Source organism: Ananas comosus, linkage group 15 (assembly GCF_001540865.1).
Source record: "Ananas comosus cultivar F153 linkage group 15, ASM154086v1, whole genome shotgun sequence".
Taxonomy (NCBI): domain Eukaryota; kingdom Viridiplantae; phylum Streptophyta; class Magnoliopsida; order Poales; family Bromeliaceae; genus Ananas; species Ananas comosus.
Window position 1 is genome coordinate 10159224 of NC_033635.1, and position 26434 is coordinate 10185657.

Below are 26434 nucleotides of genomic sequence, written 5' to 3' on the forward strand. Positions count from 1 at the left end.
ATACGCTATATTAAATGTTTAAAAAAATAAATCATATAATCGATGAATGAATTACTGCATTTAAATGCGGCGAATCATTCACCACTTTTATAACTCTTAAAACTCCACCGCCTTTATTATTTTCTCCTGTCCTTCTCTCTCATTCTTTCATTGTTTATCTTTTTTAAAAGCGGTAAACCACCGCTCTCTCTCTATAAAAAGTTTGACGAGCACAGTAAATCATTCGCCGCTTCTTCTTTTTTCTTTTTTCTTTTTTTTTTTTCAGGAGACTATATTTACAAATAAAATTTTGACGGATCTATTTTAGAATAAATTTTTTGACAAACCCTAGTATACTAAAATCTCTTCCCTAACCTATTCAACAACTCTATACCTCATGCCTTTGCTCGTAACATAGTATCAGAGCGAGGAGCCAGAGATAGAAAGTTTAGACAACTCGTAACAACCTAATATTAAAGCAAGATTTGCTAAAGTTAAAGCAAGATCGGGCGTTTCCTCACATCAACGAGAACCGCAAGTTTGGAGAACGTTTGTACCAAAAATTTAAGTGCATGACACGGGATCGTGCCGAAAACTTGCTGATACAGTACAGCACGGTATGTGTCAGACCGTACCGATACATGCCGATCACAAAAAAATTCATGTGTACTTACACATAATAGCATGAATTTATTTATTTTTTTTAGCAACAAAATATTTTAACTGTTTATTCTGTATTTTTATCAAATCTTTTAAATTTTATTGAAAAAATTACTTACTAATTTAAAAAATAGAAAATTTTGAGGTGTGACATCGGCATAAAATCTGTATCGTACCGATATCTTATTGGCACGATACGGCACGGTAGACACGGCCCGTGCCGATGGGCACTTCAATTCTTGGTTTGTACAACCGAAGCCACAGCAGTAAAGATCGACCAAATGGTGGAGGTATCAGCCGAGGCATCGCAGCATCCTCTTCCATATTCCTGAAATGCCGAAGTTACGCTTTTCGTCGCTTTTTACGGAACTGCAGATCCCACAGGATGACTTAGATCTGTAGAGCTGATCAAATTTTGAGTTTCACCGAACTCCAAAGGGGAAAAGGAATCCAAACAACATCCTCCTATTTTGAGGAGAAAGAGATGAGGATGCGACAATCAACAGGGAGGTTTCAAAGTGTTGTAACAACATTTTTCTTTCTTGCGGCCTTAACAATCGACAAAGTTGCACCAAAAACAAGTAAGGGATCAACCAACCCAATTTGATAAGTAGTCGACACAATGGCCCGTTCGGCCCGACTCGAAAAGAGAAGGCATTACAGCACATTCTGTAAGTGAAATGCCGCCTCTGCGACACGCAAAAGCACACTTTCTGCTTTAGAAAAAGTTGTTAATGCCTCTTACTACGGCAGAAGCTTCAGTCGGGCCAAACCGGCCCTTTACTTCATAATTGAAACAATTGAGGAAGTTCGATGCATACATTAGTATCATACTACACATATCATAATGCATTACCTGGTCTCTCTGGTCTCCAAGTGATACATCCTTTTGTTGGCGAAAACATCCGAGTCCAAAGTCCTGAAGCTGTGTGAATCTCCAGCCGCCAAATATTTATAGTTTTGAACTCAATTTAACACAGTAGTATCTCTAATAGATATATTAAAAAAAAAAATGTAACTACATACAACACTGCTTATAGTATCAAATATTACCAGAGCAAATCTTGTTATGGCGATGCTCAGTATGAAATGTACTATACCTGATGGGGAGTATTTATATGGAAATTTCTAGGCTCTGGTGCTCTTATTCTGTCTATTCACCAATCACATTCTTACATAAAACTAACTGCAGGGAAAAGATCAAACCGCGCTCGTAGTTGATTAAGATATATATCACATTTAGGAAGTATAGCACTTTCCCAATAATTAGTTCGAAAGAAATTTGTACCATTTTCTGTGTTTTCTCGGGGACAGCTCGGCCTCTATCCGCTGGGCTTCTTCAAAAAGCTCTTTCGCCCTCTCCGTCTCTACAGCACTGTCCCTAATTATGCTTGAGAGGCGATTTAAGCATGACAAGTACTCTGCCTTGACATCCGGTGTGTTCATCAGTATGTTCCGCATATGAGGCTGCATGAAAGAGCCTCGTGAAAGAGAGAAATTGAAAAGAACAATAAACATAATTCAGAACAATGCCCATCTAACAACCTTATGTGTTGCATATTTTGCACTAAGAATATTCGTTGGAGATAACTATGAAGCATGCTAGGAGCCAACGACGAATACCAACAATAAATCATGTCGATAATAATTATGAACGTTTGCCAAAGGAAAGGAATAGAATGACAATTAATCAGTAATAGGTAAAAGTGTATGGAGACGAGACCACCATACATATTTTTTTGCCAGTTGACATCCCTGAATGCTTCCTTGTTTCAATTTAAGATATTTATGTCGGTTGAATTGAAAAACAACATTAAAATTAATGACTCCGTTCATATGGGCCGTAAACTGTCAACCTAGGCGTCACGGACACTAACACGAGACACGAGACACGACATGACTCGGACACCGCCACTCGGCAACTTTCAAAAAATATGGACACGGACACGACATGGACACTACTAATAAAATATAATATGATGAATATAATAATATATTTTTATAATGAATAAAATATTAATTTTGATAAAATATTATTATTTTCTTGTACGAATAAAAGTTAGTAAAATTTTTATTGATAATTCATATATTTTAAGAAAAGAAATTCTCCACCATACATAATTTANGATAATTCATATATTTTAAGAAAAGAAATTCTCCAGCATATATAATGTAAGATCATAAATATTATTATTTTCTTGTACGAATAAAAGTTAGTAAAATTTTTATTGATAATTCATATATTTTAAGAAAAGAAATTCTCCACCATACATAATTTATTTATATTGTCAAAAAGAAATTGTATGCATTCATCAAAAAACTAAAATATTTATGATCTTACATTATATATGCATAGAAAAAGTAAAATAAAAATAAATATATATATATATATATAGTTGTATGCGCTATGAATCGGCATTAAATGAGCGTCCAAGAAGCATCCACATCATACACGTGTCTGACACAAACACGCGCGCGTCCGACACGGACACGTGAGACTTACAGAAGTGTCAATGATACATAGCTCTCAACTGATCCTGCATTTCCGTCGATAGAAAAGCATTTGTTGTTTTTAAGAAACAGATACTCTGCGATTGGATATGTTGGCTCTCAAAGCAACCCAATCCGATGCCGAGCTTGAATCTTTTTCAGAAAAAAGAGAACCAGAAAAAAGAATACTGCCAAGTTTCTTTTTTTTTTTTAACTGTTAAACAACCCATTGATGTGTAGACTGCAAGTATTCCTCCATCATCAATCCGCACATTCCATTGCATGAAATTTTTGTTCAAAAAGGATATTCCCGTTCTTGAAAATCAGCACTTAATCCATTTGACTTTGATTTGATCATTATGGGTCATTACCAAGATCAAGTCAAAAAACGGTAACACTATAAAAAAAAAAAGGCTAAATTAAATAGAATAATTGGAACATTGAATGGTATCCCTAATCCAACTGAGTATAATAACTTAAATAAAATAAGCAAAAGATGAGAGAGTGCCAAAAAAGAAAATAACGAAGTTGGAGGGTCAATGTCAATAGGGCCTAAAGTTGAGGGGTTTTCTATACATTTTCTACCGTGATTGTACAATAGATCAGCATTCAATTTAGAAGAAATATGACTGACAGTAAAGTAAAAAGAGTTGAGAAAGCACAATAACTACCTCTTTGAATATTGCAAGGCAATCACGAAGTGCAAGTTCAGCCTCGAACGGATATTCACATGACTCCTGAATTTCATAGAGAATGTAACAAAAAAAAAAAGCGAAAATTTTGCTAACAATACGAATTTGGTAAAAATGCACATATCTCTCCGAAACAATAGCACATTTTGAAATGTGCACCTGATCTTTAACATTTTTTATTTTGCTACCTATCCTTACAGCATGATTTTTTAAGTACCTATGCTTCAAGTCTCAAGAATATTTGAAATTCCAATGACAGAAAATTCTGTAACACAACAAAATATATTCTATTACTTGACAAAATATTATATAACTTTTTGTAACGAATACCATTAAGCATAAATGGAACCTGATGGAATCTTTAAATTGAAAAGAAATGAAAGATTAGATACTAAAATAAAATTTCGAACTTCAGATATTCATTTCAGAATGCGCTATATTTTGCAGATAAATGTACAGTAATGGTGTGAATTAAGTGAAAGAACTAACAATAATGAGGTTATTTAAGTAGCCACAGCAGCACTGCATTCTCCCGCAGCATAGTACTTCTATGCACGTCCCAAAGAGAGCCCCCATTTTTACTTGGGATAATTCCCAATATATCCCTCAAAACCTCTGAAATATCTTATTTATCCCTACTTTTTTTTGTTCAAATATACCCCTGATATATTTGTCCGTTATTCAAATATACCCCCGCTGTTAGTGCCCGTTAAGTTATCTTGGGTTAAATCTGAGTTAAATTTCAACCATAGTTAAAAAATAGTGAAAATACCTATTTTGCCCCTAACTTAAGGGCAAATAAGAAAAGTTGGTGACGGTAAAAAAGTATATTTGAAAGTGCAAAAAGTCAAAGTACTTTTTTTGCCCCTAACTTAAGGGCAAATAAGAAGTTGGTGAAGATAGAAGGGTATATTTGAAATGGCAAAATAGTAATTTCACAAAAATAACAGTTGTTCCTAATAGTTTACTAACAAAATTTAACTCTAGGATTATATTTGAAAGAACTTGGAACTTTAAGAAGATATTTTTAATATTAGCCTTGTAAGAAGAGTAAATACAAAAATTGTAAACTTTTCAGGGGTATAAAAGCAATTGCCCATTTTTTCTTCTAGTATAGTAATATCATATTTAGGGCTTTTTTTGCATTTAGCCTCCAGACAAATTTTTATTTTAAAAATAGCCCTGTCAAAATTTAATTTGCAAAAATAGCCCTAGGCCTACCACGCAGGCGCCACGTCAGCGACACGCAGACGGGGCTGGGAGCGGTAGTTAAGTTAAACACGGTGAACCATTCACCGTGTCTAAACACGGTAAATGGTTCACCGTGTTTAGTACGTATTATATTGAAAAGAGGAATAGGGAATTTGTATTCCTTTTCTTTTCTTTTTCAAAAATCCGAACCCGAACCCGAAAATCAAATTAAAATCCAAACCCGGATTCGAACCCGACGGATTTTAAAAATTCATACCCATATCCATATCCGACCAAAAACTCGAAACCCGAACCTGAACCCAGCGGGTTTTAAAAATCTATACCGTTGGATGAAGATCTAAGAAATAAAAATTATTAAATATTTTATATATTGTATAAATAAATAAAAATAAATTATGTATATATATATAATTTATTCGGATTTGGATTCGGATAATATTTCGGATATCCATACCTATTGACATCCCTACTTCCTATTCCTCTTTTCAATATACAAAAAATACGTACTAAACACGGTGAACCATTCACCGTGTTTGAACATGGTGAATGGTTCACCGTGTTCAACTTAACACATGGGCCCTGGCCTTGCTCGCGTGGCGCTAACGTGGCGCCTGCGTGGCAGGCCCAGGGCTATTTTTGCAAATTAAATTTTGACAAGGCGAATTTTAAAATAAAAATTTGCCAGGAGGCTAAATGCAAAAAAAGCCCTCATATTTAACCTTCGATAAATACCATATAACAAACCTCAGGTTGTTTGCTATAAATATCTGAGAAAATGGCGATTTTATTTATACAACAAATGTGTTTGAAACATGTCCGTTTCATTATACGACCAGTAATTATTGTAGAAATAGAACCTACAAGTACCCAATCCAGGTTTCAGCATACTTCGTGAACTCCTACATGCTGAGTGAGCGAGTGCAAAGCAATGGATTAAGTGCAGAAATACTAAACACAATAATACATATTGAATTGAAATAGAAAAACAGCAACAAAAAATGAGTAAAAAAGAAAATAAAAATCCATCACATAAAAGTATATGTATAGAACAAGAAGCAGTGATAAAAACTCGACTCGAAGAAAATCAAAAATGAACTTTAATAACATGAAGAGTCAAATGTAACACTTGCATGAGTGAGACCCAAAAAAATTGATAGAAAGTGATATGTCAAGAAAAACGTAAACTTATAAGTTATAAATAATTAAAACCAACAATTCAGAGATAAATCTGCACAAGCCATACCCTACCTTAAATTAGTACAGAAAACTAAATGATAGGACCTATTGAACTATATGATATTTCTAAACAGTGAAAATAGTAATTGGCAGATACTATTTGCATCAATATAGAAGGCACAAAAATTTAGGAATATACCTTTGACATCAGAACTTCACATCTTCTGACTTCCAAAAGGCCAACAGCATCTAGTGATTGTAACTGCATGCATAGAGAACTATTAGTAGACCTTGGGTTTGACAACTCCAGATGATTAAACAGTATGACATGTGACGAGATCAGTTAGAAAAACTCACAAGGACGATAAAAGCTTCATGCTTCTCTCTCTCACTTGCAGCCAATGCACTAGCAGTATCAACACTCTTTTGGACTTTTTTTGAAGGATTTAAAATGGCCTTAGTTATCCTAAAAACAAAGAAAGGAAATCTCTGAAAAGGAAATAAATGAGCCTTGCAAGTGAAAAACCAACATTTTTAGTCTGCATAAAACAGTAAAGTCCCAACACTAGCGTTGAGAACACATAGAACCTTGCAAGTAGTGGCTGCACTGTCTGCATACATATGAATCCTTGGAATAACAGGTAAAAAAAATTCAATACTATTTTCAATCTCCTGATTATACAATTGAATAATGCTAACAATCATTTTAGGTATAAGACTTCTAATGGAACATAGCAAGTCCTATCATTCTTCATCGGCCTGCCTTTACTGAGGTGACAACTGACTTGTAGATTTTTAACTCAATTAAGTTTTAACCCAATTAAGCACTGGACATAGCAAGTCCTATCATTCTTCATCAGCCTACCTTTACTGAGGTGACAACTGATCTTTTTAAGTTTTTAACTCAATTAAGCACTAGACATGCATCATGTTCAGCTATTGCACAGCATAAACCACACCAAACCTTAATATATTGCTTCCTAGAATCTATTGACAGGGCCCTAGCTATATGGAATATTTTGCTGCTTAAGGTTTAATGTAAATGAATACAGGTCTTATTCAGAATGACAAAATCACAAAACTATTTCAGGATCATATTCTCCTTAGTAAATAATCTTAGTTTATAGATACAGAACTAGAGGTCCAAGAATATTAAGAACAACGAAGGAAATATATCAAAGAGTAAGACCACAATATGAAATATTTATATGACAAAAAATTTAAAATAAAATAATACATCAGCTGATAAAATGTATGTTACATAAATCCTAAAACATTAATCAAAAGATTCAAAATAAAATAAAGTTCACAAGAAGTTCAGTCCAAACATATGTCATCAGTAATGAATAATTTATGGGTTTACATTCAATTGCTTTAATACTTTTATCAGTAGGAAGTGGAAGGCTTTTTAGCATGAGAAGTCCCCAGTATGATATCTTCTGCAATATTGCAATATTGTACAAACCAAAGAACATGTTGACCTCTCAAATTTCTACTTGCTGATTAGACTGACCAATCTAAGACCAACAAATTACCAGATAGAAGAAAAGGAACAAACATATACCTGATTGACTTATCCAGAAGAAGTCTTGCCTTATCGAGTTCAGCTTCGGCATCAGATGTTTGTAAGTGCTTAGAACTAAGGAGACCAACTCTTGCTAAATGAAGAAAGTTTGCAGCCACCTGTAACAAGCAAAAACTAAAGCAGTAAGTAATATTCAAGATTGAAGTAATGCACATTGATACAACAAAAAGCTCCAGAGAACAGGATTGGCAAGAAATTACCAAAAATTAACCATTCCTTGCTTCATTATTTGACGGGTTTTAGAATATTTGCATATCAAGCCATGCCGATATAGGAGAATAGTTATGAATACTATTGGAAATATTTTCTCCACACTTTCAAGATGATTACAAGTTCAAGAGTTTCACTTAAATAACTACTGTCAATTCCCTGGTGGTTGGTTGGTCACTTTCAGTGTTTTTCCAATATTCTCATAAATTTACAACCATGTTTCTTATTTATGAATTGTACCATTTGAACATTGCTCCAATGCACAATCAATTAACAATCAGGGTGGTTACATAAAGATCAGAAGGCATCAACCTTCTAAGCACCATCTGATTATCTCAGTCCACCAAAGGTATGGACACCCAGAAAGGAGAAAAATCTGTATTTCTGTTGCTATTCTGCTTATGACATTAATGGATATACATCCACATATTCCAAGCTATTCCAAATGACTAGATTGTAGTCTTTCTAACATGGATATCAGATAAAAGTCATTAATGCACCTATTGAGGTGAGCAGCCTTCAAGATTTCACAAATAAATAAAATGGTGCTTGAAAGAACCACCATTTTCATCCATGAACAGTGCTTCATAGATTGCAAACTTAATCTTCCAAAAAGCAATGCCAGTCCATATAGTAAAAATGTTAATAAAAATTAAAAAAATTATGAATATGTTCAGTTTACATTCCTACTTCCAGTTTGCGGATGATTTTGGATACATGATGCTTAATTCAAACATGTCAGTTCATCAGGCTTAGTCCACGTCATAAGAAACGCAAATTTGAGTAGATTTCTCAAAACAAATTTTACCAGTAAAAAGATTATACCTGAACATGATCTTCAGAAAGAATCTTTCTTCTGGCAACAAGGCATCTGAAAGCATAACCATTATAGCAGTTAATACAACAAAATTAGAGGAAAAGATATGAATAGAAGTGGTAGAAGACATTACCTTTCCAACAATTCCTGTGATTCCTTCAAATTCCCAAGAGATTGGAGAGTCAAGGCCAGGGATTCAGCTGCAATAACAGTTTCCAATGATTCCCATCCCTATGATATAGCTCGAAATATTAATTTTGTTGCAAGACGGTAACATGTGATGGTTAAAAGTTGGACAAATAAGATGATGAAGGAACTACATTTTATCTAGCTCAGGCTCAGCCATCAACTGAAATATATGATATCACCGGAATAATCATATTATAAGCTAGAGTTGCACAGTAGCTTGCTAAGATGAATGCATATGAATGTCTACAAACATTATGAAACAAGTGAGTTGTTTGTGCAGCACATGCTAAGTTAAACTTTTCACTCCAGATGGGCTTGCTCATGTTAACTACCGCTCAACTCACAAACAGTATTCCCATGTGGGGCATGTCATATGAATCCTCTAAATTAATTAGATATTATTTGCGACAGGAATGCATTTTCACATTCAACACTAAGCTCCTCTCCTGCTAAATCCACAACAACATTACTATGATGCAAATCCTCAATATTAACAACTCTGAAATAAAACAAGCAAGTTATTTGTGCAATTCATCCTAAGTTAAACTCTTCATTTCGCTTGCTCAAGTTAGCAACCACTAAACTCAACAAAGTAGTATTCTCACACCAAGAGGGAGGGGTCTATTGTATGAATCCTCTAAATTAATCAGATATTATTTGCAATACGAATCCACTTTCGCCACTCAACACTAAGCTATTCTACTGCTATATCCATAACAGTCAAATCATTCTAAGCCATTTTCCACCTCTCTTTCTTTCTGTGTGACCTACTTGGGCAGCAATGCTCTTTCAGACTGGTCCTTTAAAGTCTAAATTTATCAGATATTATTTGTGATAGAAATCCACTTTCGCCACTCAACACTAAGCTTTTCTACTGATAAATATATTCATAGCAATCAAATCATTCTAAGCCATTTTCCACCCCTCTCTGTTACTTTCCATGTTGTCTACTTGGACAGTGCTATTTAAGACTGGTGCATTTTGTATAGCTCTGTTGTATATGGCCATACGATCTCAAAGGATTTCCACAATCTTGTCCTAAATTGAGGAAACTCTAACTTAAGAGCAAATATCTTCACTCTAAATTGCCTTTTTTCTTGTAATTCCACTCAACCGCCTCAAAATGCTCATATCTGTTGAGTTCATCTTTTTATGTTCTCTTCCTAACCAACATTTAGCACCATTAAGAGCAACAGCGCATATAGCAAATCTACAAAGTTCTCCATGAGCTTTAAATGTATCATATCTATCTCAGAGTACTCCCGGTGTGCTCTCCTCAATTTTATTGAATTTTAATCATTGCGTAAGTTTTTGATTCAATGTTATTGAACCTAAATGCTTCCTAACAAAACAAAAATCTCTACCTCCATTTCTCAACCTTGCAATTTATCAATGTTATTGAACCTTAATCGTGTCTTAAGTGTCAAGATACCCTCATCGCAATAAAATAGATGACTTGCATCATTTTGCAAGGGTCCTAAATTCCGCTAGCTCAGGGCTCCATTTGCTAGCTTCACGGATAATTTCAGCACCTACACGAGCAAGATCACGTCCTTCATTACGAGCTTGTACACACGCTTCTAAAGCCACCCGATTAGCTACTGCACCAGGTGCATTTCCCCAAGGGTCAAGGAAAAGACTTTATGTTGGCTTTTAGTTTTATATGTCAATATCCCATTGTATTTAAACAGAACCCTGTTCTTCATCATTCTTGCTACACCTAAACACCTGCCATAATTCCTGTCCCTACTCTTGTATCCTTCCCTTTGCCAACTTATATACTCAATATCCTATCTTCTGTCCCTACATTATTGTAAAGTTCATTAGAAGCGTCAAATTTTTACTTATACATGCCCTCATTCCTACCATGCAACTTCCTATAACTTTCTCTCCGTGTATATTTCTGCTCTACAATTTGACGACTTATTTTTTTTATTCACCTAAAACTTCCTCTGCTACTCTACAAAGGCAATGAGCAGAAACTCTCCATAAGTGTACCCTCCCGACTGATATTTCTCTCTACAGAGATGTTAAACAAACCACTTTCCTGATTCCCTACCAGCATTATGATAATTGGTTCTATTTCATCTCTTAAGATAAATATCAACTACGACCAAACTACATTGTGTTGCCACACTCACTCTACTATACCGTAGATCCAACTGTCAAGTTGGGAAAAAGAAATTCTAACTACTAGCTGAAACAATCTTAAGGGTGATCAAGTGGTGTTCAACCATTAGCATACCATTTGATACAGAAGAGATGATTCTCATAGCTGTTGGTATTCGCAAATCAAATTATGAAAAAAAGGACACAATCAAGCAACAAGTTGACCAAAAGTGTGAAGCAAATGGTGTGAGAAGTTAATGATCAATATCAAAGCCAAAAAGTTGCTCAAATTTGAGAAGGATTTCTCAAGAAAACATAAAGTATAACCAAAGTGAGTTGGCAGACCTTTGAAAGTTCCAGGCTGTGTAATAACCTCCTTTGCAGACTTTCAGCCTCAGCATGTCGATTGGAGTTAAGCAAAACCTACAAGAAATAAAATTAAACACACTTGCATTTCAAGAAACAAATATCATTATTTTCTAACAATAATTTCTTTAGATCAATTCAATAACGTGAAGAAGAAATTAATTATCCTCCAAAAAGGTGACAAATATAAAGGATCTCAAACATGGCACATGAGTTCTTATAACTTCTAGACAATTCATATATTCCTGTGCAAACAATTTGAGATGCTTGGAGAAATAGAAATCTACTTTTGCATAATGACAAAAACTTATTCAATTACCCTCTAATTTCCTCTATATTAAAAAGTACACAGAATTTTGACTTCTAGATCCTTTAAACTGAAATATTTGGCACAGACATCGTCATGATAAAAAGAAAATTTATAGCAAGAAATTCAAATGCCTATGATCCTTACTTCAAATTCTAAGAAGAAAACGGCTTCGCCAGCTTCCTCTTAAAATACATAATTGATTGAAAGATAATATGTTAGAACTGTCTTTGCCATGCAAAACAACCACATAGTAGCACAGACTATTTCTACCAAGGGATTTTCCATCAGTAATATCATAATAGATCTTGCGAGGAAATTATGGAAAGATATATAACAATGGAGATTATAAATTTCCTATTTCACCTGAGATAGATACCTCATCCTCCGTATGCAAGTTGTAGATTCACCCATACCAGCTTCCTAGAGGATAGTCAATGACCGCCAGTTAAATCTCCTATTTTTAAGTACTGCCATTTAAAATCTTCATGAGATGAGATACATAAAAAACCTCCAATATCCTAATAGACTCCCGTATAAGGGCTTCTGCATCCTTTTCTTTCCCTTGCAGATATAAAACCTAACAGAGAATAAAATGCAAACTTATTTTTAGCTAGGACAAAGATTTTTTGTTTGATAAAACGTTGAAAAAAAAAATGCAAATGATACATGACTACGGTGGAACTTTCACATCTGAAATCTATGTACCAAACTTAGCTTTCACATAGAAACCTGCTGATGTGAAAACAATTCCTTAAAAAAGATATTTCATATCATAAATTACAATAATTCTTCTATATTGTAAATCAAGGAAATCCTCCAGTTAATCATCAGATCATAAAATGCTGATTAAAAATGCAACTAAAACATGCTAACAACTTTACAATGGTGAATACACATTTGCAGGCATCCACGCAAAAAATGATTATACATTTATTAATTTATTCATTTTTTTATTTTGAACACCACCTTATCTTGTTTAAAGCCAAAGTGGCAAGCTATACAATACAACGACATCTATACAAGTATATTTTCCACTTCAAGATGACTTTTGCCTAAGCTTGATTACAAAAGTAAGCATCTAATGGTTAAAGATAGGTGAGAGCTTTCCTAATCTGTTATACACCATGCTAAACTGATTGGTAAATAGTACATTTAGATCTCTACTTAAACATTAGTTTCAAAAAATCTATACTCAAATCTTTATACCATAATGCATCATAGTTTCGACTTGCAAAATATAAATATGTCTGTTATTTTTAGTTATAGGCAATTATGCTATGTTTCTGCGTCTTCAAATTAGCGATATATATATGTATGTAGAGCAGGGATGTTGTGCTCTTAGGAGCACGGAGGCCTCCATGCTCCTAAGCCGTTTTCCATGATGAAATTTTCGAATCAACGATCAGCTCCGTTAGACTTGATCTACCATATTTGAAGTATTTAGAAAATAAATTTTACGAATTTTCGATCTCATTTACCTAACGATCGAAAGGGTTCAAAATCAATAATTTTTAATAGTTGATGTCTACCGTTTCAAGTTTAACGATGTAGAAGTATCCAAATCAGATGAAATTTTGATAAAAAATTCTTTATACTATCTACAAAAAGATCAATATCCCTGATCGAAAATTTTAGTGCTATATCATCACTTTTTTTGAGATTTTTTATTTTAGCCATTAATTTTGAACCTTTTCGATTGCTAATGATATCAAAAAATCGCAAAATTTATTTTCCAGATACTTCAAATATGGTAGATCAAGTCTAACGGAGCCGATCGTTGATTCAAAAATTCCATCATGAAAAACGGCTTAGGAGCACGAAAGCCTAGCCTCCGTGCTCCTAAGAGCACAGCAGCCCTGCTCTATGTATGTATCCATACATACATACATATATATACACACACACACATACATATTAAGATGGATAGGAGTTCACCTATTCATTTTCTTCTAACTTGTGATGGAATACATGCCATGAAATGCCTTTTCTTATGAAGGCTTTTATTTAGTCAACAACCAAAACGAAAATTTCTTTGACTAAAACTTCTGAGAAAAGAATCTTAGAAACATAAAAACTATTTTCACAAGCCATCTCTTCCAAGAATTATTAGACTGATTGGGCATTTCTATTTAAAATTAGGGAAAACTTCAGATACCTCCCCTGTGGTTTACCACTTTTTTACTTTAATACTCTGTGGTTTTAACTGTATCATTTAAGTACCTTGTGGTTTCTATTTCATTTTCCTTACCCCCTCCGTTAAGTTTTCCGTTAAAACAGTCACGTTCTCCGCACGTGCGTTGTTGATCATCACTTTTTTTCTTTTGAAGACACCAAAAATGATCAAGATTAAGCCCTATGGAGGAGTTTCATGTCGTTTCTATCGACCTTTGTGGGACATCTCCGACGCACATGCACAGCACGTGATGGGTTTAACGGGAAGTTAACGAAGGGTGTAACGAAAAACAAAAATAAAAATCACAGAGTACTTAAGTGATACAGTTAAAACCACATGGTAATAAAGTAAAAAACCGGTAAACCACAGGAGGGTATCTGAAGTTTTCCATTACAATTATTTTATTGGATTGGTCCCTCTACAAAATTATATGAAAACTAACTATCCCACTTGCAATGTCAGCGCAACATTGGCGCAGCGCAGGTGGCTAGTTTTTTTTTCCATTTAAGAGCACTACACACGGTGAACCATTTAACATGCTTACAACATGCCACTTCCCTCTAAGCCTTCCACCCCTCAATTAATGACTTATTCAAGAGTTGTTCTTTTGATAATTGCACTCTAATTAGTTCCTAATCTTGCAAAACTGCTAACAGGAGCTTGTTGTCAACTCATGCCACGCCTTATCCCTTGTGAACCATTCAGCTCTGTTCCAACTCAAATCAGACCCAAAAAGGCCAACCCATGTCCCTCTTCTTTCTCCCTCCCATAGTTCTCATGTATCCCTTGTGTATCTAGGCATTTAAAATAAAAATAAAAATAATAAAAAAATAAAGTGCCAGAGACTCTACTAGGTACTGGACATATATTGTACGCGTATTGCAGCATGTATCAATATCCAATACGTATCCAATACGAAAATGGCAACTAAAACGGCATACCTGTTCATAATAGGACACATTTGTAACTACAATACATACTTATGTGAACACTGCACTTGAAAGTCTTTCATTATGACAACCAAAATACCATGGCATAAGCCTTTTCACTTTCCAACATGGAATACAACATTCTTGGAGGTTCAAGTGGTTATAAATCCAGCTATACCAGCATATCAGAAGAAGGCGAAAGAAGCACCATAAACTCCAAAACTTGGATGTATTGCAATTCATGACATGAACTTTTGATCATTGAAACTTGAACAATGAATTTGTTGCAATCCACCACAAAGCCTCTGTTTTTGTTGATTTGGATAGGCATATGGATAGTCACTTCATCACACGTGAGTCATATTTGAGTAAAATGACCAACTTGCACTTTAATATGTTCATCTGATTAATTAATTTTCACAATGAATGTCTGGCACAATTGACAAAATAGAGGTTTTGTAATGGATTGCACCTAAATCATATATTGATGTGGTAAATGTCAATGTTCTAAAGTTTGGGTAGTGAATTGCAATTCAAGCAAAGTTCAGGTGGTTCTGCTTTTTCCAAAGGAATTTTGTCAGATTACATGTTACTTTAGGAACTCCAAGATACACAAGCAAAGTACCAAGCACTGTTAGAAAGACATGGGTTAGCTGACATCATCATGATGAAAAGATAAAAGATTACCTTACCAAGATGATACATTGTCTCTGCATAATCTGGATGGCCATAACCCAAAACACGCCCTTTAATCTACATAACAAATAACAATTTGTAAACAATAGTCCTCATTAAGCTCATAAACTGTGAAACAAATCATTTGGTGCCTGCTATAGATTTAGGGAAAAGACCACTCAAGTATATGTATTTTTTTCTACAAAAATAAAGGGATAATTGCATGTGGCTCCCTACAAATGTATAAAATAACAAATATATCCCTACAAAACTTAAGTTATCAAATTTATCCCTCCAGAAGTCCTCACGTCCGCAAATATATTCGTCTGTTACCAAAATTTAAATAACCATGAGTAAAAAAAGCTAATCGTAGTTAGCTAAGGGGTAAAATAACCTTTTCACCCCTATATATATAATTTGTATTCCAACGTTGAATCTCGTCATCTTTTTCATCGTCTCCCCTTTATCCATGGAGACGGCGAGACCTATGGCAGCGGCAATGTCAAAGGCGAGGCCCTCGGTCGCGGCAAAAATGAGGTACGCACCACGGCGAAGGTGAGAAGAGAAAGAAAGAAAGATGGGTTTTTATAGGGACAAATTTGTAGGGCAAAATAGTTATTTCATGGACCAACCATTAAAAAATTAACGGTGAATCAAACGGCAGGTACATATCTGAACGAATCAGAATGGAGGGATATATTTGCAAACCAGAGAATTTTGAAAGGGATAAGTCTGATAACTTAAGTTTTGTAAGGATATTTCTGTTTCGATAACATTTCAGGGACCTGTATGAAACTAACCCAAAAATAAAATAAAACAAAATAAAATATATCATTGTTCAATGGTCATCAGTCGTAATTTCAATATGTTACAACTGAAACCTAATCACACTAAAAATGATGTTTCAAATCAAAGCAAAACTAGTCAACATCTAAATTCAATACTTAATTGATATAAACTATGCGTAGTAACCAAAATCAGGTTGGAGGTATCCTATTCGAGCATCAATTAACATGAAAAAAAAAAAATCAATTAGCATCACAAGTCCTTTGCTAGTTTGCTTGCCAAGGCTATTAACCTCCGCTTAGCATTTCATAATAAATGTCTCGAAATATCAGTTTCAGTTTTGGCCTGGTTCCTAGACTTCTAGCTTTAGTTTCAGTTTAAACACTACAACAGTTTCAACAGTCACAGCAATTCCAGGTTTGGGATTAAGAATGTTGATTTAAAGAGCTTCAAACCTAAAGTTCAAATTAAATGGAGAAAACTAGGAAGCCATTGTAAAATAAACTTTCGCAACGGTTTTCTCAGAGAAAACTTTCCCAAAATTTCGATATATTCAAGTGACTGTTTATGTTACTTTTGTAAAAGAAAGCTAACTTTCTTGTTTCCATCTACAGAAGAGGTAAAAATACAAGTATACAACATATGGAATACTATAAAATATCCTGAGATGAATAAACTTAGGCCTTATAGGCTAGTTTTGGCCAATTTTAAGTTAAACTTTTCTATACCACTATAGTTGGAACCAGAAAATTTCAGTTGTGGATTCGTTGGAACCAGAATATTTCAGTTGCGGATTCGTTGGAACCAGAATATTTCAGTTGCGGATTCGTTTGAAGTACTTTTGCATTAGTACCTAGGTAAACCAAAACATTACAATTTGGGTTTTGTTGTTTGGCAGAAACTGCAAATCACACATGCAATTATGACCGGTTAGAGCAAACATATGATCTAAATCACCAAGGCATCATAGCACATTAGATGTATTGATAGCAGAGTAAACTTGCAAAACCAACAACAGTTTATCAACATTCTCTACTTTCTAAATGTTATCATTTCAAAGTCCTGGACTAACTAAAAAGACCAACTAGCTTAAATTCTATTCATAGGTCAACCGCTCCGAAATGTGCTACATTGAGTTATATTGCTATCACTACTTGAGAAACAAAATTAATAAAATGAGGCACTGACTGGAAAAGAAACAAGATACCATACCTTCAAGGACCGCTGCCAAAAGAAACAGCAAAAGAAGAAACAAAACACTGTTAGTACAAAGCAATAGTAAGGTTAAAATGTGTTGTCAAAAAGGAAGACAAAAGCACATAATTAGATGATTCAAGAATGCCTATCGTATGGGTATAAACAGCATGAAAAGAAGTGCCTTACAACATTTTCATTGTTGAATAAAATTACAAAACCAAAAAAGTTCTTTCAATCCTATTGTAAATTAGAGAGAAATAATTTAAACAGATTAAATTAAGCAAATGAAGCTTCCAAAAAATATTTAAAATAATAGACATTTTCCTGATGCAATTTAATAATGAAAAACAAATTATCTTATTTATATTAGGATAAAAGAGTGAAAGCCAAAGATTTTGGAATGGCACTATAGAGCTGGACCGCTGCTAACTTCTGAAAATACACTAATAACCCTACAGAAAATCAGTCACTCTCAATAAGCTACATAGTGACTTACACAAAGACATTTGGAAAATAGAAGTTGACTAATATTTGACTAAATAAAATCTTAAAACTCCTCATGGCATTGTAGCCTCAACTCAGGTGAACTTTCCAGGTTTATTTGACTAATATTTGACCACAAAAGAATAAATTTCAGATATCACTTGCCACAAGACTATTTTGACTAAGAATACAGCTTTGGTATTCACTTTCTTGTAGATGCAATTAAATCTATAGATGGTGCATATTCAATTTTGCAAGTTAATGTTACATAGAGTTGACTCAACAGCAGAGGCAAATAAATACTATCAGTTGCATCAAGTTTAGCCGATCAGAAAATAAAATTCCCGTAGTTTTAGTTTTGTCACAATGTGATAAGGTAAAAACCATCATTACAATTACATTATGGAGTATTGATACAAAGACTACAGAGGAACACGCCAACAATACAGTAAGATCACACAAACAATAGCCAAAACCACAAATGGGTTGTACAATCTTCCAACATATGAAACATCATATGGCACCCTTTTACTAAATCTAACCCAACAACCATATAAGCAAATCCCTTACAAATCAAAAATTCAAAACTTATAAAAGAAATGCATCACAACCTCATAACATGCTCGAGCTTGATCAAGTTTCTTTTGAGCAAGATAAAACTGCCCGAGGTTGTGCAAAGCAGCACCTACACTGCAATAGAGAAGCAATTTGTGTCGATCAAGAATAGTATCGACTATAATACAAGAGTATGCAAAAGAACACCACGGAAAGAAAGTTACTGAACTTTCACATTGAACCAAGTTGCATACACATAGCATTTAGATAAAAAAAAAAAATTTCTCAGCTTTCATAAAATTTTTAGTATCAACTTACTGCAGCAACATGCGCTGATCTAGGGACTAAGGGCCTGTTTGTTTGGGTGAAAGTGGAGAGGGGTGAAGTCGTTTTCGGTCGTAAACGATAATTTCTGCTGTTTGGTTCGCCGTAAAAAAAAAAGGTCAAAACTCGAGTTACCCAAAATAGCGTAATTGACTTCGGCCTCCCACCGTTGGCCGAAGTCAATTACGGTGAAGAGAGGAGAAGAAAAAAATAATAAAATAATATAATAGGTAAAGATAGTTATATTTAAATATATTTAATTATGGTACTAATTACTCTTTTATTTAGTTTGCATATTTAAAATATGATAAAAATTGATTAGTTAAGTTTTAGTATTTTCTTCATTTAGTTTGTACATTTAAAATATAATGAAAATTGATTAATTAAATATTAATTTTTTTACTTTATAATTTATTGTTGTATTATTATAATTTATGTATAAAAAAATAATTTAGTTGTTTTAAATTAAATTTTTAATTATATAGAAATATAATTATATTATTTTTATTTATTATTATTTATACATAAATTATAGTTTACATCATGCACTTTCTACCAAACAAACAACAGAACTGAAGAAACTTCATTTCCATAGCTATGAAAACAAACAGCGGGAGAGAAATAGTTTTCACCGAACTTCAATTCAACACAAAGTCCACTTTAACCCAAAGTCCAGTTTCGATGAAACAAACATACCCTAAATTGAAAATAATCAAAGTACAGGGTTAGGCATGCATTTTGTTTTTGAAAATAGCCAAATTATAAACCTCAGTTTCTATTCTTATCCTTTTTGCCACATGATCATAAAATATTAAATAGAAACAACAAAGAAACAAAATCATCTAATACCGTATATCATCTGCTCCAAATGATTCCTCTAATATTCTAATAGCTTCCAAATACAATGGTTCAGCTTTCTCAAATTTCTTCCTTACCCTATATATCTCTGCCTGCAAAATGTAAGGGAGAATTATTTGGATAGATAAGGAACAATTCAAATAGCCAAATTAAAACACACACACACACACACACACACACACACACACACACACACACACACACAAAGTAGAAACAAAGGTTGAGGCATCTCCGAAATATGTTAGTATGATGCATAGCTAGCATTTCTGTAAAAGATGATTCTTGCACATTATAAAGAGATTTTCTCAATGATAACTTCTTGTATCCTATTAAAGTTTTTTAGACAATATTAAAGTGTTATCTTACGCAGTAGAAAGTAGAAACCTGAATCAATTTTGGCTTATGGCTTTTTCATTCAGTATGTGCTGGCAATGCGGGTATCTAAGGGCTAGCATAATAGCGCTAGTAATGTCGTCTCACCATTTTGGAAGCAACTTGTTGTACCTTACCCATGGGCTTAAAATGCTTAAGCTCTAGTTAACAACACTAGTAAGCTAGTCCTTTGAGGCCCAAGCATTGTAGCTAGATTACGTGTTATGGGCCTAGTCAATTGTGACAAACAAAGGATTCATAAAATTGCCCCAGTTCATTAAGATACAAGGTTCAAACAAAAGCAATAGCTACAAACAATAGTAACACGATAACTTGATGATGTAAATGCAGATGATTTTCAATCATACAGTAAGCTTCTTAGAGAATAAACGAATTTCTTTGTTCAAGCTTTCTCATAGAAAACAGAAGTAGGTTTTGATAGTTTTGAAGGCTTTATTTCGAATACTCCAATATTAACTTCAGGGAAGGAGCTACTGACAGAAAAAATGAAAGTAATTGTGATAAACTAACATACTAGGTTGTTGCACGATGAGGCAACATGAGGATCCTTCGGACCAAATCCTTCTTTAGCTTCACCTAAAGCTAACTGGAAATACTTCTCGGCTTCATCTAGTTTTCCCTACAAGCAATAAGAAGAAAATAAAGTTATTAGTACTACAAAAGAAATTCAAGAAAGACATGAATCTGGTAGATTACAATGTCGAGATAGTTTTTAAATGTACTAGTACAAGATTTTTTTTCACTAATGCGGAGACATGAAAATACAGAAACTAAAGAAGGTAAACAGTGGCTTATAATGCCCAACGAAAATGAACAAATTGTTTTGGCATCCAAAAGCTCCTGAGCAGTGGAGGAACTCAACTAGATTCGACTCAAGTCAGCCCCAATCCATCAGTTGCCTTTATCAACAAAGTGCATGCACAAATACAGGCCAAAGGCAGTGCTACCCTACAGTTCTGCCATCAATTTGCCTTTCATTAACAGAATACATGTTAGAATACGGGCCAAAAGCAGTGGTACTATTCAGTTGAATAACACAAAGAACGGGTAAAAATAAATGTCCTAGTTGTGGAATGCTCTTCATGCTTCGACCAACACAAGCAGCAGTGGTGGGGACAGATATAGTGGGTAGAAAGGGCTCTATGATTAGAGGTATATTGTAATCAAATCCGTGTTCAATAGCTACTAGGGAATGAATATCCAAAGCTATGAACCCACGACAACATAACTCTCCAGGGGATGAATGTCTCTGCTGATTGTACAAGGCATTGAGAGATAAATCATTGATCATCTTTCCTCTCAGGTCTTGTCAATTTAGGTTTTCTCCCATAATCAGATAGATGCCTCCCATAATCAGATAGATGCCTGCTCATCATAAAATACTTGATTTTTATTTACTTAAATCTCTTACTGACAAAATCACCGCCGACAGGGTCGTCAACGAAAAGTTTTTATCCTCCCGATGCCTGCAACTCTATTAGAAAACAAGCTAAAGAAAAACAATATATATATATATATATAGAACTTTGTTTATCTTGATCTGCCGAAACATCCATAGAGCGGTGGAAAGTTCAGTACCTTTAATTCAGAGATAAGAACCTTATGCGATAGACTAGATAAGGAAACACCAATAGCATATCTTGAGAATCAAGAGCTTTGAATGGAGCCTATTTGGTAGACAAAGATAAGATAGATTGGCTTCACAATCTCGTTAATCTTAAAATAATTTGGACCATATAGTATACAGCGGAGGGTTCTATATTGGAAGAGAGGATGTTATAACCAGAAATTGTAGATGATGACTTACAGGAAGGACAGCATTATGGACCACACTTGCAAATATTTAAAGAGCAACAGGCTTAGGTTCGGATATAAGTAAGAATTGCTTATTCCAGGGATAGGTACAAGTTCAGGTATAAGCAGGAACTAGACCAATTTTACGTTTGGATGAAAATTGGGTTGTTCCTAGCAATAAGATAAATAATGTTTGGATGGTTAGATTGGACCAAAGGGAATAAGAGTTATAATTTTAAATTAAAATTATTTTATCTAATTAATTAACATCAAAATAATACTTAAAAATAATAAATTAATAGTAATAATTATAAATAATAAATTAATTAAATAATAATAATAATAGTTATGTAATAAATTATAAATAATTATAAAAAATAAATTATTAATTATAAACTATAAATTAATTAGTTAATAAAAAATTAATTAGATAATAAATTATAAATAATAAATTATTAATAATTATAAATAATAAATTATTAATAATTAATAATTATAAATAATAAATTAATTAAATAATAATAATAATAGTTATGTAATAAATTATAAATAATTATAAAAAATAAATTATTAATTATAAACTATAAATTAATTAGTTATTTAATTATTTAAGCATTAAATAATGATTTAAATATATTAATTAAATTAATTAATTAATTATAAATTAATTAATTAATTAATTATAAATTAATTAATTAATTAATTAACTATTAATAATTATAAATAATAATAATTTAATTAATAATTATAAAAAAATAAATTAAGAAATTATTTTATTATTTAAGCATTAAATAATGATTTAAATATATTAATTAAATTAATTAATTAATTAATACCATAATTAAAATTATTTTTAGACTTTAATTAACCTTATTCTCACCTGAGAATAAGCTTGTTTCAGGAAAAAGGTGGAACAGCAATTCCAACCTTATACCGGCTTATTCTAGAAACCCGAGAACTACTGTTCTCGGGTACCAAACGCTGTGTTTGGGAACAAAGAGGGGAACAAGGGCTTATTCCCCCCTTGTTTCCGAACCAAACGCTACCTAAGAAAGGAAGCTCGAGCTCAGTTACTTGCCTTTAGAGATAGATCCCTCCCAATATCAGTATATATTCTCCATTTGGATGTATGTTCATTTGATATCACTGAACCATCTTCAATCCTACGTAAACCAGTCACATAGGCTTCCCCTTGCTCATCACCAGCAACCAATTCACCATCTAAAGCATCTTCAGCCACATCTTCAGCCAAGACAGTTTTTACATTGGCACCAAGAAAAATTGCTGCAGCAGTCAATAAACATCAGGATTAAAAAGAGTTTCAAGAGATACGATCATGACTAGCTGATACCCTGAATAGCAAGTAATACACATATATGCTTAACATGCTTCTGCACTTACAAAAGATCTTACAACTATACTAATTATCAATGTGTATCAGACATTAATGAAGAACTACTTGTTTGAAGTAAGGACTACTGAACTAACTACAGCAAAAGGCATAGAATGAGGATTAAACAAAAACACAAATTACCTATACTGTCCTTAAATCAGCAAAACTTTGCTGAAGAGGAACCTTTTTAAGTGCAAGGATATATATACGTAACAATTAAGTTTTTCAAGGGATGTATTTTAAAATTCACATTTTGCAGGGATATACATGAAGATAGATAACTTTGCAGGGGTATAAAGTTATAATATTTGTAATCAATTAGCACCACCCTATTACCAAAAAAAAAAAAAAGAAAATGTTATGCAGTGAAGTGGCAAATCTCTCTTCACCATGCATAGCATAACAACAGCGAGATACAGTAGATTTATTAAATAAAAGCACTAGCCAATAAAAATCTGCAAATACCCTAGAGTACTTCTCAGATTTGCAAAAGGGATCCAAAATCATAAGAGTTACAACAGCTCCTAGTAATAGTCATTGCATGAAGTAAGATTTCTCCTATTAGTTAGTAATAGACAAATAAGAACTGCTAAACGCTGACATATCTAAGCTTGTACCGGCTTGTCCAGAAAGTAAGACACCCAACATCACATCCCAATGATGTTTTCCCTGTGTAAAACCAAATCTGAAGGGATGAAAGCAAGTCGAACCTGTAAATATGAGAAAATATCAGCAACAAGATCTGCAAAACGAAGCCAACAATAAATTCCACAATAAGATGAACAAAATAACTTAATGACATCCACTTAAGTGTAAACTCCAATCATTGGTTTCCAAATCATCAGGCTCATCAAGTCATGGAATTACTTAACCAGTATGCTCGGCACAGACCATGAAACAAAGCCGTTTTGCGTGTCAACATTCATCAGGACATGGCACAGTCAACATATGCCCACTAAGCGAAATCCTTGCGCCAAGATACATTAGTTAATGTGCCTTTCCCGTATGCAAATCAAACACCGGGTTACTAGTCAAAAGCTTTATATCTCTTAGTTATAGAATGCTTCAAAAACAACCTTGATCCCCCTTTCTTGATTACTATTCAAATAACATTACTACATACAATACAATAGAGTGATCAGAAATGCAAAACCCTATCAAACAGTAATTATGCTATTTCCATGCATTTCTTGATCTTATATCTCAAATAGGGAACATGGAAGCCGCACGTGACATGGATAGCCGCTTCATTTAGCTTACTCAACACAGCCAAGAAGTCATTGATATATCAATCATTAATCCATAGTTTTGTACTCTATTAGAGATGGTAAATGATCTGAAATAACTGTGTTCTCCAAAACCTTAAGCTTGTGCTTTTGATACTTTTATCCAAGAAGAGAAACCTAGCATCTTGCATTAATCTAAAATGACAACAACTATCAAATAAATCTAATTTCTTGGATTCTTACACAACATATAACCCTAATCCAATTCAAATGGCACATCAAGAAGCGGAGATGGCAGCGATTACCGGGAACGGCGGCGGCGGCGGCGGCGAATCTTCGCGAGGAAGGAGCGGGGGATCGCGTTGGGAAACGGATTCTGCGGAGGAGGACGCAGAGTCCCCGGATCGCCATTGATGAGGGCTTTGAAGGTGTGGGGGAAGAAGAGGAGGGATTTTGGGAGCGATGCGAAATGTGATGCGGCCTTTTTATAGCCGCTATACAGCACATAGGGGTAACGGTTAAAAAGAAATTGGGCCGGGCCTCTCCGGCCCGGTCCGGCCCGGGCTGGAACGCGGCAGACCGGGCCAGAATGGGCCGAGTCGGGCCGGGCCCAAACGTGACAGGCCTGGTTCGAACCGGGCCGGCTCAATTAATGTTTGAACCGCTTTTTATTTTGTTTATTTATTCCAACAAAATGGTTGTAAAATTGCAATATTTCTTATTTGGGATGGTTCTCACCATCTCCAAATTGAAAATTTTAAACCAAATATAATATATAAAGTAAGGATTTAAGTACCTTAACACAGCATTGCACCAAAAATTCGTTGACACGCTACAACATAGTGCCTGTCATGTTATGCTGATGCGTGCCGGCTACAAAAATTCCTATGCGCCAACACATTATGGCATGAAAAATTCAACATTTTTTTAAGACCAATATATTATAATTGATTATCATCAATTAATTTTACATTTTATTTATATAACTACTGGCTAATTTTCAAAAAAACGATGTTCTGAGCCATGATCGACACGAAGTCATATTGTACTAATATCTTATCAGCAATGCACCGTATGTGCTGATTAGCACTTGGCCTATTTGCTTGGATGAAAGTGGGGAGAGATGAAGTTGTTTCGGTTGAAACGGCCACTTTCACAATGTGATTCGTCATGATAAAAATGCAGTCGAAACTCAAGTTACCCAAAAGAGCGTAATTGACTTGGTCCAAAATCAATCACAGTGAACTGAAGAGAAGAAAAGGAATAAAATAATACAACGCGAAAATACTAGCTATATTTAGATATATTTGATTATGACACCGATTGCTTTTTTATTTAGTTCGCATGTTTAAAATATGATAAAAATTGATTAATAAGTTTTAGTATCTCTTTCATTTAGTTTGCATATTTAAAATATAATGGCAATTAATTACTTAAGTATTGATATTTTTTTAATTTATAATTGTATGGTTTTATAATTATAATTGTGTATAAAAAATTAATTTAGTTATTTTAAATTATAAATATTTAATTTTATATGGATACAGTTATATTACTTTTGTATTTATTGCATTATAATTTATTATTTATTAAGCTTTTATTATTTATGTATAAATTATAATTTTTATGTCATTGATTTTTTGCTAAACAAACAGCAAAACTGAATAAACTTCACTTCTATTGCTATGAAAACAAACAACAATAGAGAAATAATTATCATTCGAACTCTACTCTAATTCAAAGTCTATTTTAACCCGAAGTTTACTTTATTTCCTTAGCTAAGATCTCACGTGACTTAGGAATTTTTTGTGCCCAAAAAAAAAGTGAGATTCAGTTATAACTCACTTTATCAA

At 33.7% G+C, this 26434-nt stretch overlaps 1 protein-coding gene across 4 annotated transcripts; it reads right to left on the reverse strand.

The window, feature by feature from the left end:
- Window positions 1161–25050, reverse strand: LOC109721435. Of its 4 annotated transcripts, none has more exons than XR_002219222.1 (19): window positions 24887–25050; window positions 23973–24065; window positions 23041–23246; window positions 20683–20787; window positions 19767–19867; window positions 18650–18728; window positions 17571–17582; window positions 15585–15650; window positions 12304–12372; window positions 12159–12215; window positions 11465–11542; window positions 8955–9052; window positions 8830–8875; window positions 7774–7892; window positions 6567–6675; window positions 6409–6471; window positions 3801–3866; window positions 1496–2106; window positions 1161–1328 (listed from the first exon to the last, which is right to left on the reverse strand). XR_002219222.1 is itself a non-coding variant. In XM_020249079.1 (19 exons), the coding sequence occupies exons 1-19, from the start codon at window positions 24990–24992 to the stop codon at window positions 1822–1824; spliced, it is 1656 nt and encodes a 551-aa protein (XP_020104668.1). In that variant the 5' UTR covers window positions 24993–25050; the 3' UTR covers window positions 1557–1821. The 4 variants fall into 4 exon arrangements, 2 of the variants coding, with proteins under 2 accessions (XP_020104667.1, XP_020104668.1); XM_020249079.1 differs by lacking the exon at window positions 1161–1328 and having other exon boundaries at window positions 1557–1825; window positions 1928–2106; XM_020249078.1 differs by having other exon boundaries at window positions 1316–2106.

Bases quoted from the DNA above. Each gene is read 5' to 3' on its own strand.
- LOC109721435 (XM_020249078.1), bottom strand. From the start codon at position 24,992: ATGGCGATCCGGGGACTCTGCGTCCTCCTCCGCAGAATCCGTTTCCCA. The intron at 11,543-12,158 runs GTGAAATAGGAA...TATTTCTTGTAG, and splicing joins GGATGAGGTATCTATCTCAG to GTTTTGCTTAACTCCAATCG. The intron at 2,107-3,800 runs GTAGTTATTGTG...TCTTTCATGCAG, and splicing joins GCCTTGCAATATTCAAAGAG to CCTCATATGCGGAACATACT.